This window comes from Schistocerca americana, chromosome 5 (genome assembly GCF_021461395.2).
Source record: "Schistocerca americana isolate TAMUIC-IGC-003095 chromosome 5, iqSchAmer2.1, whole genome shotgun sequence".
In the NCBI taxonomy this organism is placed as follows: Eukaryota; Metazoa; Arthropoda; class Insecta; order Orthoptera; family Acrididae; genus Schistocerca; species Schistocerca americana.
In genome coordinates this window covers 224,716,501-224,738,226 of record NC_060123.1, presented here as the reverse complement: position 1 = coordinate 224,738,226, position 21,726 = coordinate 224,716,501, and the positions used below count along the sequence as shown (strand labels likewise).

Here is a 21,726-nt window from a genome sequence, read left to right as displayed (position 1 = left end):
TCTGAAAAAAATCAGTGAAAGACATATTGGTGAGACCTATGGACAATAACCTCGTTGTTGACGGGGTGTCACATGTTTGGAAATGTCACTCTAAAGGATTACCGAATTTATGTAACACATCAGTCCTGGACAGCTTCTGCGGATATACAACCGGAGAACTGCAAGACAAGTTACAAAAAGAGAAAACTGACTTTGTCATCCATGTAGGTCTAATATGTATCATGCAACCACTAGATATGTGTGTAAATTTCCCATTCAAAGTTGCACTTTAAAAAGGGATACATGCAATGGATGGTGTATACACAAACACAAGTTAACGCCAGTATTTCATTTTTTCCACCCTCCCTTAAAATCAGGGGGCACAGATTCTTCATATGTATACAGTAATCTGAGAAGATTTATTTCATTGACATGTTGTGAAAACCATGACATCCAAAGAGTAAAATTATTAATACAGAGATCAGTCTGCCACAGCAGCACAAAATTTTATACTTTCCCAGCAGAGTAAGAGACCATATACACTGCACAAATATCCTATTTGGAAGAAAGACAGCAGACCTCATCTCGAAGTAATATCATGAGTGTCACACCTGTGTTATTAGTGTCACTGAATATGGTTCATTATCTTTCATTTCCAACCTCAACTCTGTCCTGGAATCGCTTATGCTAATGCATAATCATGAAAGAAAAATTCTTACCATCTTGCAACTTCACTGACCCTTTTAATTTTCTCTTCCATCTCTCTTAGTTTTTGCTTTTTATCTTCAAAGTCATCAACCATGGCAAAAATCTCTTCCAACTGTGACAACACTGGTATTGAAGTGCTAGGTGCACCTATCATAAGGAGAAAAAGAACAGTCATTAATTCTAGAGCTAAAAAAGCTGGTTTCCAATTTGTACATTGGATGACTCTTTGGGTAAATTGCAACAGCAATTCACGTACTTGCAGAAACACTTAGGATTACAGCGAATTTTTAAAGCATACAGAAAGATGTCCCTACCATCTTTAGATTATTTTTTAACAGACAAATGATGTTAAAATCTCATACCTCCTTGCAAGACACCTGCAGGATCAAAAATGTCTCCCTCCAAAGTCACACATTTCTTCTTGATGTTCTCATTAAATGTAACCTCACGTGCCATGTCCATATTGTTTGTAATCATTGTTTCACCAAAGACATACTGGAGGACAACACGATATTTGTCATCAAATTCCACAAGGTGTATTGCTGGTACTATATTTTCTTTACCAACCTAAAAATTAAAATAAAAAGTTAATGCATTGACAGCCTCTGAAATAAAACAGAGTGTGCTTATATTTTTAGTAACACCACAAATACTTACCAGCTTCTCTGCAGCTTTAACATACTTAGGTTCAAGAGCTCTACCAATTATTCTGTTTAATGGAACAAATGTTGTACGACGTGGTAAATCACCATTTTCTAGGAGCTTTCTGCCAGTTACTTCATTATCAATTACAATGTTGTACAGCTGAAACAAATTTACACACATTTTACAAAATGTTGCCAATTGTAATATGCCAAACAATTAATAATAAAACAAATATGTAATAAAATTCTCAGTAGTACATCAGCTTGTTTGGTTTTAGTGATGGACCTTCACTACTCATGCTTGAAAGAAAATTGTTACATATCTTTTACTGCCTCTGAATGCCATATGAAACCTTCACAAATTCGCTTGAAACAAGAAAAGAAAAAAAGAAACAAAAAAATCTACTTTTTGACTTTCTGCCAATTCCTTGACCATTGTAAAACTTTTTAATTTAAGCCATGTATCATTTTCGCAGCTCTTACAAATTGAACATGTAGTTCCCACACAACAAAGAAGTGAGCTAGCTGGCCTAATCAATCAGATTAAAGATGTTCACATCCCAGCAAATAATAGATTCTCTCTCTTGGTGTCACTAAAATGTATACAGATATCACCAGAGCTGAAGCTATACCCATTATCAAAAAAGTTACACAAGTTTAATACATCGAGACAAACAGAAATTGATGAACTGAGTGATCTTCACGTGTTAGTCCTGTTTCTGAGCTACTTTAACTTCACTGAACACACATATGAACAAAAAGGAGGCCTACCTATGGCGAACTGCCTATCAGAAAACCTAGCACTCAAGAGGAGGGTGCGCTCACACATTCAGTGTATTCTGAAAACCGACTACTTATGAGTGCATAATGCAAAACAGTTCTTCTCGTCCATGGCGCCATAAAAAAGCTTATTTTCATTCACCACTTGACAGGGTAATGAAATATCCTTTACGTGAGGTGAATACCACTGAATTGTATACACTGAAAAAGGCAGCATCTAACAATCACTTTGATGCAACACTAATTATGAGATTATACACCAAGAAACAGAAGTAACAAACTAGGAATAGAGATCAGGTCACATTCAAAAGAAGTGAACAAAAGAAAAAAGATAGGTCTTTAGTTTTACCATACTGGGGTCATTTCCTGATAAGGCATTTGGTTTGGAAAACGAGGCTGTAAATTGGCTTCAGGACAGTGAGCAATGTAAGGATAATGTATTGTACGTGCTGTAGATAACAGTTAGGCATATAAAGCATCCAAGGTATATAAAATGATACATAGTGACTGTGGCAAGTTTTATGTTGGGCAAATGGGGAAACTTCAAAATGTGATTTAGACAACATGTTGATGAATCTAGTTACTCAGAATTTACTATTCATTTAAGAGAGTGTAAGTGTGCTGTTAATGGCAACACTAGAAACATAACCATTCTTCACAAGGCAGGAGAAGGTCGATTATTGAATTTCCTGGAAGAAATGGAGATGTACACTCACATGACAAAACAACCTGACAATGTACTTAATGACAGAGTTCTGTAATAAGATGTATATAAAAAATTTTAACAGTTTTTTGAATGAATAGGTTTGGATTAGAGTTTTCTCTGTTTTCCTGCATGTGAAATTTACTAAATTTGGCAAGCTATGTTGGGTTACCCACAGATCCAGATCCAAGGTGGCAACCTTGTCGTGTGGTAAGAGATTTTGTTGCATTATGTCCCTCTACCTTACTGTACTGTTTGTGACAGTTAACATAAACTTTATCTCTACATATATTCCACCCTTATTGTTAATTTTCGAAGTGCAGTATTTAATACATATACAGGTAGTGAGTACATGCCAGATGTATCTACATCTGATCTCAGAGCAACATCAGTTTTGAAACCATACAGAATCTGTAATTGCCACACACATCATTTGATTTGGATGTACACAATATGTATGCAACTTTATGTTTCTACTGTTAAGTATACAAAATATTATTATGTTGTAGATGTCGATACATATACTTTTGTTTGTCTGTCCTCTGTATCGGATGACTTTGACGATGTGATATAGAACCAAATACCAGTCTGCCAATTAAATTTTTTACAAGCAGCTAATGATGTACGGCGAGAGGTCTTAACAAAATTAATAATAAATTAGATGCAAATGCACATGAAGTGAACAATACTTTAAATGCAAACTTATGTGAACTGAAGAATAAACTAGGCACACACTTTCACGAACTAATCACTTAACCATACACACACTTTCACGACTTGAACAATAAACTAGAAACACACTTCCACAATCTGAACAATAAACTAGACACAAACATCTGTACACTGAACTGCAAAATAGACAAAAACACATCCGAGTTGAAGACAATGAAGCAGGAAATAAAGAAATACATGCGAGAGTTAATCACAAATTTGAAAATAAGCTGATAGGATTGACGAATAGGTACTGAACATTCTGACTACAATCAGGACGGTAAACCAAGATGAAGGGAAAGAATCTGAAATGGCTGAAGTTCAGTCTCAATCTTACAGCAACAAGAAGTTCACAGAGTTGAGTACAATGATTCTTGATGCCACTGTTGACAGACAAAAATTATTTGATGAAAGTAATTTAGACGGCAAGTTGATTTCTGTTGTACTATAACATTCTTCTGACCTAGAAATTAAATTTAATGAGATGTATCGTTTGTTCAAGGTCCAACAAAATTGCAATGCTGTGACTGATAGAAGCTTGATATGAGAGGATAATGATTTTTTAATGGAAGGAAGCTGTAATGGTAACTACTACTCCAATGTAATGATCAACAATTTCACTACCAATGACAATTTAAAGTCTCATTCTCATAGATTCCTAAAGACTAGTATTTGTGCATAACACCTGTCTATCAGGAGGAAAGTACGGCATGGAAAAATTTGACATCTGAGGAGTGCGAAACAACATTCCCTAATTGCCAAGCTTTGGGAGACCAAATTGCATAATTTACTAGGTCTTGATTAATATGCCATGAATTGATAATTGGACTCTACAACAGTTTTGAGGAAGAAATTCAGGAGGAACACTTGACAAAGACAGCAACAGAAGGATAAAAAGGAAGGAGACTGTACACTCATTTTGGAAGGAAGGAAAAAAGTGTTTGGAAAGAGAAGACCTTCACTTTCAGGTGGTAACAACTTATGATGAACTGCTAAACTACTTTTCATGTAGAAATTCATTATGTGTACCATAACAATCGAGTTATAATAAATGGTTGAGAACCCTTCCAGTGACAGTTTGGAAAACTATATCTTTCTGCTGTGCTTGTGTGACCTCCTCTATGTAAGGGAAGCAAAATCATGACTTTGATAATGTTTTGGGAGCTACATTTCATCTCTGATAACATTAGTCTGTTTCACACAACTTTGTGTGTGCAAGTGTCTACATGTTTAACAGTGTTAGCAGCACAAATGTGCTTTCTATTTGATACTGCTGTCTGTTTTTTCTGTTTATGCACAAGGTGTCATCATTATATTATCAAACACAAGCTACTTGTTTGTGGGAATAATGGAATATCAGCAAACATGACAACTTTGAGCTGGTGTGTGCCTCACTGCATGGCACTGTGAAGCTACCACCCCAAGATGTCACACAATATTAGTTGGTAACCACCAATGTGCATAAAACACACTGTGCCACCCATGATTCAATGTGATGTGGAGTTACCACACACATGGGTCTGGAGTCTGTATGTTTGTAAGTACACACACGTAAGTTACACACCACCACAGAACGTCAGTTACATGTGACGAATGGTGTGCCAGTTAAGTTTTTAATAAAGCAGAGCACCTGCGAGTGAATTGCATATTTAAAATCAAATAGTATGAGGTAAAGTATGTTCACACATGGTTACTATGAAATTTTGAGATATGTATGCACAAGCACTTATTTTACTTGTGTAAACTGTGTGCAACAACTTCTCTGCCCACTTCTATATTCTTTCTTCATTTCCGATCTTACATTTAATATTTATATGACTAAGTTTGAAGCATAATGCATCTTATCTGTACATTTTATGAAAGAGAGAGAGAGAGAGAGAGAGAGAGAGAGAGAGAGAGAGAGAATAATCACGATGTTAACACTGATTATGATATAATTTAGTTTTTTAAATACATTCAATATTTAAGATTTCGCCTTTTGAATGATAACAGTAAGTTTTGCTAATCAAGCAACTTCTGATTATGATATAGTTTAGTTTTTTTAAATACATTCAATATTTAAGATTTCGCCTTTTGAATGATAACAGTAAGTTTTGCTAATCAAGCAACTTACTGCACTGCTTGTGTTATGCATCCAGTGATTGACAATATTAATATCATTTTTCAAGCTGTAAAATGTGTGATCTTAAGGGTATAAGAAAGAGAATTTAATCATACACTAAAAACTAATTTTGTTTTCTTGTGTAACCCTGCTTACAATATCTTCTGTATTATGATTAATGTATTTGCATTGAGTATTTACACAGACTGAATGCACATTAAGAACAAAACTGCATTATAAGGCCAAAGAAGTCATATTAACAAAGCTTGAAGTACCAGCAATTAATAATTATGTAGTTCTCACTGAGAAATCCACGCAGTTATCTTCACTTCCAGACACAGATGACTTGCACTCATGAGGGTTTATTGTAGTAGGATCAATAATCATTCCCCTGCCAATTTCTCTGTGGTACTCTTCATCCCACAGTTTTTTTGCATGTCTTATACAAACTGCTCAGGCAGATGTTAAGATGCTGTGCACTACCTTATTTGTAAGCCTTTCAACATCTGTACTTTTGAGTGTATTGAACTTCTCCACACTTCATGCACATCCACACCAGTTTCACATCGTTATAATGACAGTGGTACATCGGCAGTCTAAGAAAGTGACCATGCTGCTTTGCAATTTCAGCTTTCATGAACTTAGTGCATAGGGTTTTGGGAATTAACAAGAAACAGCAACTCTGCTTTGATCTGCGATGAAATACAAGGTATTTCTTTTAGAAGTCAACTGCATAATGAAGTTTGTCTTTTTGTCATCATAATTTCAACGTAGTTCCCTTGTACAGTACTGTACATGACAATAACGAAAAATCATGGAGATACAGCAACAATAGTTCCCAAAACTACCATTGAAAGACTCTTTACTTCTTGTCAAAATGTGTATCTTTAGAATTGTTAGCCGTTGACATCTTAAAAACTAGCTTACTCTTCTGATCTGACAAAGCACTGCAAGCTGATTACCTTAGCCAAATGGAGTTTTTAGTCCAGCATACCCACTGCTCATTTCCCAAAGCATTCTCCTTGCACAGTTTTGACTGTCTTCAGTTTCTACTAAGTAATAAATTTGAAATGTGCCAGCTTCTTTCTTTCCTTGCATTCTCTTAAATAACTGTCCTCATGGCTACGATACATTCTGTAAGTCATTTTTGTCTTTGTCTATTTTCTTGAAACCCATGTCACTTGGTATCCTCAACAGGGTCAATTTGATTGTCAAGACTTTCAGCTACATTCACATGTAAAACAATTTTTTCTGCTGCAGGACATTCACATTTAGCATACATAATGAATACTTTGACCGCCAAAGCATGTTTTGCAAAATCAACTGCATCATCCATTTCTTTTTTGTGGTTGTGTTGCTCACAAGGTGACTTAGGAACAGTCGAGTCACAGACTTGAATAGAGACATTAAATTTGCTGGATATTCGCTATACAGTCTTCAAACAACCAGCTTTTGTGTCTACTACTGTTGTTGGCATCAGCACGATTTCTGCCTTGTGCCATATTGGATTTGGTGGAATACTTACTTTTAAAATAACGATACACAAGGAACACTCTTCCTGTTGCTAGTTTGTGCAGGATTTCATGTGACAGCTTCCTATCATTCACAATGAACACTACAAGAACAAAAATAATCACCACACTCAACACTAGGAGTGAAATGAACAATAAGCAGAATACACCACAATTTGCACAGAACGAAGACAAGTAAGTTACTGACAAGCAACAGGCTGTGAATGTTGTGACACTTAAGCTTGCTACTGTGCTTCCAATCTTGACCCACCTTTGTTTGTGCTCTGAACTCTCTTACATCAGCAAGTACATGATTCATAATTATCCAATACGGAGAAGCAATAAAACCTTAAGCAATATGCTCTAAACATAATGGCAACTGTAAAGTCCTACAATGCACTGTTTGAAACCTGAGACTGGTTTAATGTAGTGAAGTAACATAATATCCTGAGTTAGGGTGAACTATAAACTAAGTCTATTTTGCGAAACTGAAGATGACCTAAGTAGGCTTCCAAGAGACACACATGATAGTGTCTGACATTACACTGTTAATGAAAAAACTGTATCAGGTTACAACCTAGTAGTTGTATATAAATGAACTATAAATGAGAAATGAGTGAGAACCCAATGTTGCAGTGAAAAATTGAAGGTTCAAAATATAACTTTAAAAAATCAAATTAATAACACAAGACAAACCTGTACACCACTTTCAACTAATGAAACCGAAGGGCAAAGGAGACAGCAGTTCCATTCCAACTCTCTCTCTCTCTCTCTCTCTCTCTCTCTCTCTCTCCAAATCAATCATTTTAGATGTTTCCAAATAGCAGCAATTTATCATTGACAGTCACCATCCAACAACAATGAGGGTCCTACTTCGATGTCAAAAAAGGTACAACATCAGTTTCACGTGCTTGGTTTGGGTATTTCGGAAACTTTCACTTACCCTTCCACCTGCTGCAGCCTCAAGAGCCATAGCCTTACTCATGTCCTTTATTTTCACTAGCCTTGCAACCATTCCTATAATGGACTTTTTGTTGAAGTTTGGCTCAGGATCGGTATATTCAAAAAACAAATATGGGTACCTGTCGAAAAGAAGGAACAAAAACACATTAACTACAATTTTGGAGAAATGAGAAAAAAAGAAGAGGTGGTGAGCGGAGAAGAGTACAACAACTAATACACACAGAAGGCCTTCCAGAATGTGTATTGCACTCTGCATTGCTTACTAAAATGAATGTCTGACATATCAACAACTTGCTATGTGAGACCAACTTGGACTCGTAGGACTTAATGTCATTCAGGCCTGCAAGTCTAGTGGATTCACAAGCACTTTAAATAAGTTAGACATTATGGTGTCACAGTGGCACTGCATTTACCACTTACAAGCACACAATTCAGTCACAGTAATGTGATCACCACCTATGTTTGACATCAACATGTAATAAACACTCAAATGGCAGGTGGCAGCACTAGACGTGGAGGGTATATGTGGTATGTCAGGAAGATGCAGAAAACAGTGCAGTTGTCGTCAGAATGTAGAAAGTGATTGATTTTGTCTGATGTCGCAAAGGGCATGATCACTGGCTTTCGGTGCAAAAGTGAAAGCATTTCCAAAAGGGGCAAGTTTGTAAACTGTTTGCTTGTTGCAGTCAGGATGTATATGTGGACAAGGAAAAAAAATTCCCAGATTTTCTGGTTAAAAATACACTTTCTCCTCGGTGAAAATATACTTTTTCCGTGTTAAGTGACAGTATACTCTTATTTGGCACTGTAAAACTCATCAATCCTTTCAATGTTAATGGTTTTACATACCAGAGTAGAATTTCCCGGCACTTTAGAAAACGTAACTCAGGGGGGAAAAACACGTTTTGAAAGACCTTTGATGTGCAGTAACATGAATGCTGCATATTTTCGTATTATGAAGGTATAAATTCGAATTCCAACAAACACTGCATGTCACTTTCCAAAGCATTGAAATCGAGATTGCGATGCGCTTTTGTAAGCCAGTCCTAGCTCATGTCACGTGATCTTATCAGCTGATGACAGCATAGGACACGTCATGTAGTCAGTCAATAGCAAGATCACTCTTAAATAGTGCGAACACACAAGTAAGAACAGTTAATGGTTTAAATTAATATACATAGCATTCACCTGTAATATTGGTCTCGAAGATTAATAAGCTGGAAGAGAAGCTAAGCCTCCACATATAATGCTGATATTTTTTGCGCTTGTTACACTTTAAGTTACATCACACAAATGTGCCAGTAAAATTTTTAATAAAGATGTAAATGTCTGACCTTCTGGGATCGAAATTCTTCTAAATGGTCGTCCTCAAAGAGTTGATTTTTAAATGAGAGCGAAACGCTTTGTGATTTAAGAAATTTATCGTAGATTCTCGCACATAGCTCATCTTACATAAAAGGAAATCTCCTTTGAATGTAACGCGTTTCAAACCACCATTCGCAATATTTTCCCGCGACCTGTTAGAAATAGGTTCGTTTCAGCAGTTGCAAGATAGCGCCAGACAACAAGCGTCACCATGCTTGCGCAGCTACAATGAAGCAGGAAGCCCATATGTTCGTACGTGTAAAACATTAAAAGATCTTACATTATGTCATAAAAGAAACAAGACATCAGAGGATACTTCAAGAACGTTGGACTTTCGTGAACCACACTAAAACGCACAATTCGGCTTAAAATGCACATTCGTATGCAAATTTTCTTGGAGTACCAGTACTGTATTATCTCATGTTTGGTTCTTTATTACGGCATAATGCCATACGTGCACTTGAAATGCAGCGAACAGTTGAAACCAGCCAATAGTGTGAAATTAAACACTTCGTTTCAAATAAATTGACTGCCTCAACAGAAAAGATTAGTAAAAACCAAATCTCTTTAGCAAACCAGCCAAAATAACTTCATTGTTCTGTAAGGCGATTAATGTTCGACTGTCAGAAAGGTGGAAATAAAATCTAAAACTAATAACATATTTTAGCCTTCTGTAATTACGCAAACATATTTTAATTCATTTGATAGCTCCCGGCCGCAAAAATCTGTTTTGTTATCATTTAACGCAAGAGCAATAAACGAAGAGGAAACAACAAAATCACTAAACGTAAACACAGGTCACGTGGAGACACCCCACCACAATTCACAAGGGGAGGCCGCCAATTGTGAAATTCAGATTCGATTCGTACTGCGCATAATAAAAGCTCATGGCCAGAGGTGTAATGTGGCAAAGCACCAAGATGCACTTCTCAGCCGTTGTCGAGAAAATCGACAATTAAAAGAAACCGTTGCGGTGAAATACTCTCTACGATTAACAGCCTTCTACAGCGTCGTGGCACAGCGGTAAGGTCTCGGGTTAGTAATCCGAAGGTCGCCGGATCGAAACTCGCGCCATGCAATTTTTTTTATTATTAGTTTTTTGTAATTCATATATATATAATACTATTAATGAATTGCTTATGCATGTTGGTGAAGGCGGATCGCTCTCCAATTGTACCGCCTCCATTTTTCAGTTTGTTTAACAGGGTGTACCAAAGCTCTCCCGTCCGCACTGATTTTCGGCGATGTTATAAGTTGCGCTAGGGACCGCATCTACCTTCTTTCGAAGTTAGCAGGCAACTACGCTGTTATGCGGCGGCTCTTTTCGGCCCATTCAACATCTGTCCTTCAAGTGTAACGAGCGAGTAACATAGTTTATATTTCATACCTGCCACAGCAAATTTGTGTTCGTGGGGTCTCTATTCTATTTCGAACGTTTGACTTACGCTATACGTATTCTTTTCGGAATTTCGTTTCTACGTCTTCCATTAACTATACGTGGTTAACAATATGAAGACAATTAATGACATTTGTGAAATACAACTTTGTTTGCGGAAAACATAATGATGTTCGAAGTCACCAGTTTTTCCACGACAAACGACTTTCAACAACTTATTATATGCATAATTGTTGCAACTGATTGCCGGGAACTATATGGAAACATTCCACGTGGGAAAAATTATATATAAAAACAAAGATGAGGTGACTTACCGAACGAAAGCGCTGGCAGGTTGATAGACACACAAACAAACACAAACATACACACAAAATTCAAGCTTTCGCAACAAACTGTTGCCTCATCAGGAAAGAGGGAAGGAGAGGGAAAGACGGAAGGAAGTGGGTTTTAAGGGTGAGGGTAAGGAGTCATTCCAATCCCGGGAGCGGAAAGACTTACCTTAGGGGGAAAAAAGGACAGGTATACACTCGCGCACACACACACATATCCATCCACACATACAGACACAAGCAGACATATTTAAAGACAAAGACGAATCTGCTCCAGTCCGGAATCCCTGAATCATTACACCAACAACCTGACAACAGCTTTCGCATCCCGCAACTACCCTCCTGACCTGGTACAGAAGCAAATAACCGGAGCCACTTCCTCATCCCCTCAAACCCAGAATCCCCCACAGAAGAACCACAAAAGTGCCCCACTTGTGACAGGATACTTTCCGGGACTGGGCCAGACTCTGAATGTGGCTCTCCAGCAGGGATACGACTTCCTCAAATCCTGCCCTGAAATGAGATCCATCCTTCATGAAATCCTCCCCACTCCGCCAAGAGTGTCTTTCCGCCGTCCACCTAACCTTCGTAACCTGTTAGTTCATCCCTATGAAATCCCCAAACCACCTTCCCTACCCTCTGGCTCCTATCCTTGTAACCGCCCCCGATGCAAAACCTGTCCCATGCACCCTCCCACCACCACCTACTCCTGTCCTGTAACCCGGAAGGTGTACACGATCAAAGGCAGAGCCACGTGTGAAAGCACCCACGTGATTTACCAACTGACCTGCCTACACTGTGATGCATTCTATGTGGGAATGACCAGCAACAAACTGTCCATTCGCATGAATGGACACAGGCAGACAGTGTTTGTTGGTAATGAGGATCACCCTGTGGCTAAACATGCCTTGGTGCACAGCCAGCACATCTTGGCACAGTGTTACACCGTCCGGGTTATCTGGATACTTCCCACCAACACCAACCTATCCGAACTCCGGAGATGGGAACTTGCCCTTCAGTATATCCTCTCTTCTCGTTATCCTCCAGGCCTCAACCTCCGCTAATTTCAAGTTGCCGCCACTCATACCTCACCTGTCTTTCAACAACTTCTTTGCCTCTACACTTCTGCCTCGACTGACATCTCTACCCAAACTCTTTGTCTTTAAATATGTCTGCTTGTGTCTGTATGTGTGGATGGATATGTGTGTGTGTGCGCGAGTGTATACCTGTCCTTTTTTCCCCCTAAGGTAAGTCTTTCCGCTCCCGGGATTGGAATGACTCCTTACCCTCACCCTTAAAACCCACTTCCTTCCGTCTTTCCCTCTCCTTCCCTCTTTCCTGATGAGGCAACAGTTTGTTGCGGAAGCTTGAATTTTGTGTGTATGTTTGTGTGTCTATCGACCTGCCAGCGCTTTCGTTCGGTAAGTCACCTCATTTTTGTTTTTTTATATATATATATATATATATATATATATATATATATATATATATATATATATATATATATATATCAATGTAATGGAAGGAAACATTCCACGTGGGAAAAATTATATATAAAAACAAAGATGAGGTGACTTACCGAACAGAAGCGCTGGCAGGTCGATAGACACACAAACAAACACAAACATACACACAAAATTCAAGCTTTCGCAACAAACTGTTGCCTCATCAGGAAAGAGGGAAGGAGAGGGGAAGACGAAAGGAAGTGGGTTTTAAGGGAGAGGGTAAGGAGTCATTCCAATCCCGGGAGCGGAAAGACTTACCCCCTAAGGTAAGTCTTTCCGCTCCCGGGATTGGAATGACTCCTTACCCTCTCCCTTAAAACCCACTTCCTTTCGTCTTCCCCTCTCCTTCCCTCTTTCCTGATGAGGCAACAGTTTGTTGCGAAAGCTTGAATTTTGTGTGTATGTTTGTGTTTGTTTGTGTGTCTATCGACCTGCCAGCGCTTCTGTTCGGTAAGTCACCTCATCTTTGTTTTTTTATATATATATATATATATATATATATATATATATATATATATATATATATATATATATATATATATATATATATATATATAATTTGAATTACAAAAAACAAATACTAAAAAAAAAGTTGCATGGTGCGAGATTCGATCCGGCGACCTTTGGATTACGAACCCGAGCGCTTACCGCTGCACCACGACGCTGTAGAAAATTATTAATCGTAGAGGGTATTTCACCGCAACGGTTTCTTTTAACTGTCAATTTTCTCGACAACGGCTGAGAAGTGCATCTTGGTGCTTTGCCGCATTACACCTCTGGCCATGAGCTTTTATTATGCGTAGTACGAATCGAATCTGAATTTCACAATTGGCGGCCTCCCCTTGTCAGACTGCTTTGTGCGTCAGCCCCAGGTTTACTAACTTCCGAACTGGGGCAATATTAAGCAGTGGCGCCCAGCCACACTTCTGTAACGAGAAGCGGGAGAAGGTACTACTCATACGCGACTCAACTGCGCATGCGCAAGAGGCCACCCGCAACGACTGAAACGAATCTAATTTAAACAGGTGTCACGTCACGTTCATTGGAGGCAATTTGTTGTTACAAAGCATTGCACAGTCTTCCTAAAGCCTTTGACACATTTTGCTGTTGGCAGACACTTGTATGAGCACTGTTTTGTTGTTGTATACAGCGCATTTCCTTTGCAACTTAAGTTTTATTTTCTTTCTTTTTTTCCCTCCTGTTCATGTTTTGTTTCTGCAGTAGCAGGATACAGTAATATCCTTTGTTAGAGTATTGGTTCTTACCAGTCAAAATCACATAAATTTAACAGAAAACTAAAACAATGAAAAATTCCCGGAATTCTTAACAATTCCCGGGTTTTCCCCAGTTTTCTCCCAGATGAAAAATTTCCCCGTTTTTTCCCAGATCTCCCGGGTCATATACTCCCTGTGCAGTGGTTAAAGTGAACTGTGTAAGACAAAACTGCGTTATCCAAAACCGGCAGCTGTGATGCACCACAGGACATAGATGACGGGGGATGAATGACAGCTATGGAGATGTGTACAGGCAAATAGGTGTGAAATTGATGAGCAACTGACCACCCAGATGAACTAAGGAGGCAACCAATAGTGGTGCCATGATGACCATTCTGTGAGCATTGCTTTGTGTGGGTCTCGGCAGCTGGTGCCTGGTTCATGCACCCATGCTGACTGCTGTTCATGGGCAAAAAAGGCTGGAATTTGCATGAAAATCCCTCAACTGGATAGAGTGCCGACAGGTGTCTTTTTCAAGATGAATCACGTTTTATGCTCCATCAGCGTGAAATGCCTGGAAGCAGACACCCTGTACCAATTGTAGATGTCAACGCTGAAGGAGGTAGCATTATAGTATGAGGAATGCTTTCATGGCATTTCCTGGGTGATCTCGTCACTCTGGAAGGCACACTGGATCAACACAAATACGCGTCCATCCTAAGGCACCATGTCCACCCCCCACAAGCAGTTTGTTTACTCTCAGCATGATAGCATCTACCAGCAGGACAATGTAACACGTCACACAACTTGCAGTGTATGTGAGTGGTTTGAAGACCACCAGTATGAGTTTATCATAATCCCCAGATTTACAACGAATTCAAAATCTGCGAGAAACCTAGTCCAACTGGCCACAGCAGTGGAGCCAGCATCACATCACATCCCTGTCTGTACGCTCCAGAAGCTCAAAGACAGTCCTCCTGCATGCCTCTCAGTGGTCCACTCTACGAACGGGAATTATTCAGGCTTTTGATAGATGGTCACCATTAACGTGACAGGACAACATATGTTAAAGGAAGGAACTATAATATGCCATGAAACAGTTCTTTGCTTGTTATGGATGTGATGTCAGACCACGTGGTCTACAATTCATTAAAAAATTTCAAGTTTTATTTCCTGTTGTTGTTGTCTTCAGTTCAAGGACTGGTTTAATGCAGCCCTCCATGCTACTCTATCCGGTAGGAGCCTCTTCATCCGCCGCAAACTACATCCTTCTGAATCTGCTTAGTCTATTTATTTTTTGGTCTCCTCCTACGGTTTTCACTCTCCACATTTCCCTCTAATACTAAATTGGTGATCCCTTGACACCTTGGAACATGTCCTATCAACTGATCCCTGCTTCTAGTCACATTGTGCCACAAATTCCTCTTCTCCCAATTCTATTCAGTACTACTTCATTAGTTACATGATCTATCCATCTAATCTTCAGCATCCTTCTGTAGCACCACTTCTTCAAAAGCTTCTTTTCTCTCACTGTCTAAGCTGTTTATCATCCATGTTTCACTTTCATACATGGCTACACTCCATACAAATGCTTCCAGAAAAAACTTCCTGACACTTCTGCATCCCTTTCATGCCCCTCAACTCTTACAACTGCCATCTGGTTTCTAAAGAAATTATAAATAGCTCCCTGTATTTTATCCCTACCACCTTCAGAATTTGAAGGAGTATTCTAGTCAACATTGTCAGAAGTTTTTTTAAGTCTACAAATGCTATAAACATAGGATTGTCTTTCCTTAATCTCTCTTCAACGATAAGTTGTAGGGTCAGTATTGCCTTGCGTGTTCCTACTTTTCTATGGAATCCAAACTGATTTTCCCCAAAGTCTGCTTCTACCATTTTTTCATTCTTCTGCAAAGGATTCATGTTAGTAAATTGCAACCGTGACTTAGTAAACTGATGGTTGGTAATTCTCACACCTGTCAGCACATGCTTTCTTTGGAATTTATGTTATTAAATTCTTCTTTAAGTCTGAGGGTATTTTGCCTGCCTCATACATCTTGGAAGGAGGAAGATGTTTTGTCATGGCTGGCTCTCCCAAGGCTATCAGTAGTTTCAATGGAATGTTGTTTACTCCTGGAACCTTGCTTCAACTTGGGACTTTCCGCACTTTGTCAAATTCTTCATGCAATATCATATCTCCAATCTCATCTTCATCATGTCCTCTTCCATTTTCACAATATTGCCCTCAAGTACATCTCCCTTGTACAAACCCACTATATATTCCTTCCAATTTCTGCTTTCCCTTCTTTGCTTAGGACTGATTTTTCATCTGCACTCATGATATTCTTATAGATGGTTCCGTTTTCTCCAAATGTCTTTTTAATTTTCCTGTAGGCAGCATCTATCTTATCCCTAGTTCTACATCCTTACATTTGTCCTCTAGCCATTGCTGTTTAACCATTTTGCACTTTCTGTTGAATTCATTTTTTATACGTTAGCATTCCCTTTTGCCTGCTTCATTATTGCATTTTTATATATTCTCTTATCATCGATTACATTCAATATCTCCAGCGTTACCCAAGGATTTCTACTACCCCCATCTTTTTAGATAGTCTAGAAACAGGTTGGCATAGGAGGGCGCCATGCAAGTGCCCATGGCTGTGTCGCAGAGTTGTTTGACCACCACCTCCGTCAAAGGAGAAGAAGTAGAGTATCAGTTTTTCCCTGTCAAAAGTACACAAATTTAACTGAAAACTAAAATAACAAAAAATTCTCAGATGAAAAAATTGCCAAGTTTTTTCCTGGAGCGTAACACCCTGTTCTAGAAAAAAAAAAAAAAAATGGGTTGTGTTGTCTTTCTAATCACTCTACAAATCTGGTCATTTTGACAAAAGAATCCAAACAGTAGAATTTCTCACCAACTGGACATTTCAACTTAGACTGTGGGAGTTCTGTTTCTGGCATACAGGCTTTCAGGTTCAAAGTTAACAACATGTTACACTAATAGCACCTCTGAATTCTCAGCCTATTTACATTTTTCTGATGGTGGGATTTTTCCAGCTGTACTGGTGCACCAATATCAAGTTCTTGATGTCAATAGGTTAGCTGTTCAACAATGTTTACTTTGAACTGCATAACAGAGATAATATTTTATTTAAGTTTTATCGCAGATATGTAGTGTATTTACTATGCTTGAGCCAATGAACATTTTGGTGGCTACTTTTCAAAACCATTTTCCTTCCTGGTTTGGGGAAGCAGTGTAGCTCCTCTTCTGCTCTGCTATACCAACAAATTGTCATATGTTATTCCATACGGAGGGGAAGATATGTGCACTAAGAGAGAATAAATTGTGTAGCTACACACTCGCCTCATGTGGCCTACGCAACTGGAAGATAATGTCAACACCTCAGTGAGACAAATGTGTCATGTCTTTAACAATGGGAACTCCATGTAGGAATATCAACAATGTAGGAAAAGATAGGCTGCTATTAACTGTAAAGAAGACATGTTAAGTTGCAGACACGCACAATTAAAAGACACTAACATAAAGCTTTTGGCCACAGCCTTCTTCAGCAAAAGAGAAACACACACCATTCACAACACAAGCAAGCACACCTCATTCAAACATCACTGCCAACTATAGCATTCGGGCCAGAAGCCAACTATCGCATTGTATGCAAGCAGCAATCTGCAGGGAGCAGGGAAGGAGACGGGATAGTTGTGAACAGGTGGAGAGAAAGAGAGACAAATGCTGTCTCGCGCAGTGTGCAGGGACTAGAATGCAAACAAGTGCAGCATCAGGAAGTTGTAGGGCAGGAGGGTAGGGAAAAAGGAACAAATAAGGAGAGGAACAGGGAAAGATGGGTGGGCGTTATGTTTTCAAAGAGCAGCAAACATAGAGGGTGGGAGACGAGAATGGGGGGGAGATGATAGGATGGTGGGGGGGGGGGGGGGGGGGGAGGGGGGGGGGGAATTATTGGGTGGAGGGTGTGAGGATAGTATGTTAATGTAGGTTGAGGTCAGGATACATACAGTGCAAGACGTGTTATAAGGATGACTCCCATTTGTGCAGTTCAGAAAAGCCGATGATGCAGTTGAGGAGCCAGATGGCTTGGGTAGTGAAGCAATCAATGAAATGAAGCGTGTTATGTTCAGTTGCATGTTGTGCCACAGGGTGGTCTAATTTGTTCTTGGCCACAGTTTGGTGGTGGCTATTCATTCTGGTGGACAGCTAGTTGGTGGTCATATCAATATAAAAAACTGTGCAAAGATTGCAGCAGAGCTGGTAAATGACATGGCTACTTTCGCAGGTGGCTTGGGTAGGATAAACCTGTGACACGACTGGGATAGCACATGCTGGGTCTTCCACAGGGATAAGGTAGGGTGTCTCGTCCCTGAGTGCAGATGATGAAGATATCATCAGTGAACCTGAACCAGACTAGGGGTTTGGTGTTTTGAGAGGCTTGGGAGGTCTCCTCTAGATGGCCCATAAACAGGTTGGCAAAGGAGGATGCCATGCAGGTGTCTATGGCTGTGCCGAGGCTTTGTTTGTATACCAACCCTTCAAAGAGGAAGAAGTTGTGGGTTAGGATTAATTTAGTAAGGCATATGAGGAATGAGGCTTTAAGCCTTCAGCTCTTTCCAGAATCTCTCCCCTGAATACATTTCCCTCCTCCCCTGTAACAACACAGACACTCATCTTCTACATGCTCTCCAAACTCTACAAACACAAAAATCTTGGATTCCCCATTGTGGCTGGTTATTGTTTTTCCACTGATAGTATTTTGGCCCTTGATGACCAGTACCTCCAACCAATTGCTCATACTCTACCCTCCTACATCAAAGACACCAACCACTTCCTTGATCAACTCTCCAACATCCCCATCCTTTTACTTCCTGGATTGCTACTCATTATTGCTGATGCCACCTCCCTATACACCAACATGCCTCATACCCACAGTCTTCTGCTATTTAACACTGCCTATTCCAACCCTCTTCAGACTCCAAACACACTACCTCATTCCTCATACACCTTACTAACTTCATCCTAGCCCACTACTTCTCCTTTGAAGGAGGAGGTATACAAATTTATGACACAGCCATGGGCACTTGAATAGCAACCTCTTAAGCCAGCCTGTTTATAGACTATCTGGAGGAGACCTTCCAAGAACCCCAAAATGCCAAACCCCTAGTCTGGTTCAGGTTCACTGATGGTATCTTCATGATTTCGACTCCGGGACAAGACACCTTGTCTTCATTACTTAACAACCTCAACATCATCTCTCCCATCCATTTCACATGGTCCTCTTCAATCTAGCACCCTACTTTTGTAGATGCTGAACTCCTCCTCCTCCTCTGATGGTTTCATCCAGACCTCTGTCCACATTGAATCCACCAACCACCAACAGTACCTGCATTTCAACAGCTGTCATCCCCTCCACACCAAAAAATCTATCCCATACAGCCTGTCTGAACTCAGGAATTGCCTATCTGTAGTGACAAGAACTCCCTTCTCAGTATGCTGAGGGTCTCACCAATGTCTTCACAGACAGCCACTATCCCTCAGACCTAGTCCGTAAACATCTCCTGTGTCCCCCCCCCCCCCCCCCCCCACACACACATCCAATCCTCCCACCACCCTCAAGGACCAGCCACAAAGGCATGTCCCTTTCGTCACTCAGTACCACCCTCGACTGGAACAACTCAACCATATCCTTCGGCAGGGCTTTGATTAACTATCATCATGCCCTGAAATGGGGGACATCCTACCCGAAATACTTCCCACGTCACCCACCCTACCTCCACCACATCCTAGTCCATCCCTATGCCACTCCCAATCCCAACACCTTGCCACAAGGATCATATCCCTGTGGAAGAACTTGGATGCATGACATGCAAATCCACCCACCCAGCACTTCCCATTCTGGTTCTGACACAAGTATATCATACCCCATCAGGGGCTGGGCCACTCATGAAAGCAGCCATGTCACTTACCAGCTCTGCTACAATCACTACACAGCTTTTTGTATTGATGTGACTACCAACCAGCTGTCCACCAGAATAAAGGGCCACCAGCAAACTGTGGCCAAGAACAAACAGACCATCCTGTGGCATGACATGCAGCCAGACGTAACATGCTTGACTTCAATGCCTGCTTCACTACCCGAGCCAGGCAGATTGCTGCCTGCATCTCATGCCATAGTTGTATTTCTACCCGAGATGCTGAAGTTGGTCAGGTGTGCATGAATGGTGTGTGTCTTTCTCTTTTGCTGAAGAAGTCTGTGGTCAAAAGCTTTTTGTTAGAGTCTTAATTGTGCCTGTTTGCAACTTAATGCGTCTTCTTTACAGTAAGTACCAATCTATCTTTTCCTACATTGTTGATACATTTTAACAGTTACTTAATTCATATTCTTCGTAGAAAAATCTAAACCATGAATTTCTATCAGAGATGCAGTACTTTGCTCGAATTAAAAGGAACACAAAAGGACACCAAATGGCAATTCTTTACAGTCCATATGCAGCACTTTAGTTTTTAAAGCTGTGTACAAGGACTTTATTCAAACCCAGCCCTAATTTTACCTGCCATTAATATTGCCCTGAAAATATAAAAGCACTGCATGTAAATGGAAAAATACAAATATGAGCCCTGGCAGAGTACAGTTTGAAAGTGACCAGAAAGTTTTTTTTAACAACATGCTCCATTACAAAATTTGTAATATTGCACATATATACGGTGTGTGGAGTGTTTATGTAATGTTTCTGTTGTATGATGATGATGATGATGATGATGATGATAGAAGGGAGAGGGTGAAATCCAATAGTGGCACACAGCCAGCTATTCACAAATAGCATCAAGGGGGCTGCCAAGCTTGATGTCCCCATCCGACACACGGATCACCATCAACAGTGTCACATGCTTTCACTTGATGACACACTGTGGAGAGGTTTCATACTTTCACTTCATGACACACTGTGGAGAGGTTTCGTATTTAAATCAGGACATTGGTGCAAAACCTGGTGATCAGGAACTTAGCGCCACCACATCTCCTTCCCTTGCCGGACAAATGCTGGCAATTAAACTTTTTTCCACCACCAGGATTTGAACCAGCTTACACCCCCCTCCAGATCGAGCACCACCGCTATGTACAAGCAATGACCCTCTATGCTTCTAAAAAACGGTTCAAATGGCTCTGAACACTATGAGACTTAACATCTGAGGTCATCAGACCCCTAGAACTTAGAACTACTTAAACCTAACTAACCTAAGGACATCACACACATACATGCCCGAGACACGATTCGAACCTGCGATCGTAGCAGTCACGCGGTTCCAGTCTGAAGCGCCCAGAACTGTTCGGCCACTCCGGGCGGCCTATGATTCTAAATTATACATGAATCTCTTTGTGCTTGATACATGTAAAGCGATATCCTCTCGTTACATGGGGATGAAGCAGGAGTTTAACTAGTGTTAACTAACATGAGCTACAATGGAGCATTTCCGAATCGTCTTTTTGGAGCTAACTCCTGGTTTCTGCACAGAGAGCACTGCCGTGAAAATCAGCTTTAAGGATTTTCATAAATTTTGCAGGTTTTTGGCAAAGGCTCTTTTGGCGTGTCCAGACAGAAAAAGGGGTGCACAAGAGCTTGAGTAACTATGAGCTACACAACTAAAAAAACCCAAAAATATACAAACCCCACCCAAAACCTGGTCTGGACAGCTGCTACGATTTTCATTCGTTACTGTTCTTCAAAATATGTATTATGTTGCAGTGAGTCAGAACTCATCACCTAAAATGAAACCTGACCTACACAATCAT

At 40.0% G+C, this 21,726-nt stretch overlaps 1 protein-coding gene across 1 annotated transcript in view; it reads right to left on the bottom strand.

The window, feature by feature from the left end:
* LOC124615690 (structural maintenance of chromosomes protein 2) overlaps positions 1 to 21,726 on the bottom strand; it is a 174,315-nt gene that overhangs the window by 49,454 nt on the left and 103,135 nt on the right. Inside the window, exons 11-14 of the mRNA XM_047143723.1 lie at positions 8,081 to 8,219; positions 1,345 to 1,491; positions 1,050 to 1,254; positions 699 to 834 (exon numbers count right to left, since the gene is read on the bottom strand). Of these exons, the coding sequence (XP_046999679.1) occupies positions 699 to 834; positions 1,050 to 1,254; positions 1,345 to 1,491; positions 8,081 to 8,219 (627 nt within the window). The remainder of the gene's footprint in view (positions 1 to 698; positions 835 to 1,049; positions 1,255 to 1,344; positions 1,492 to 8,080; positions 8,220 to 21,726) is intronic.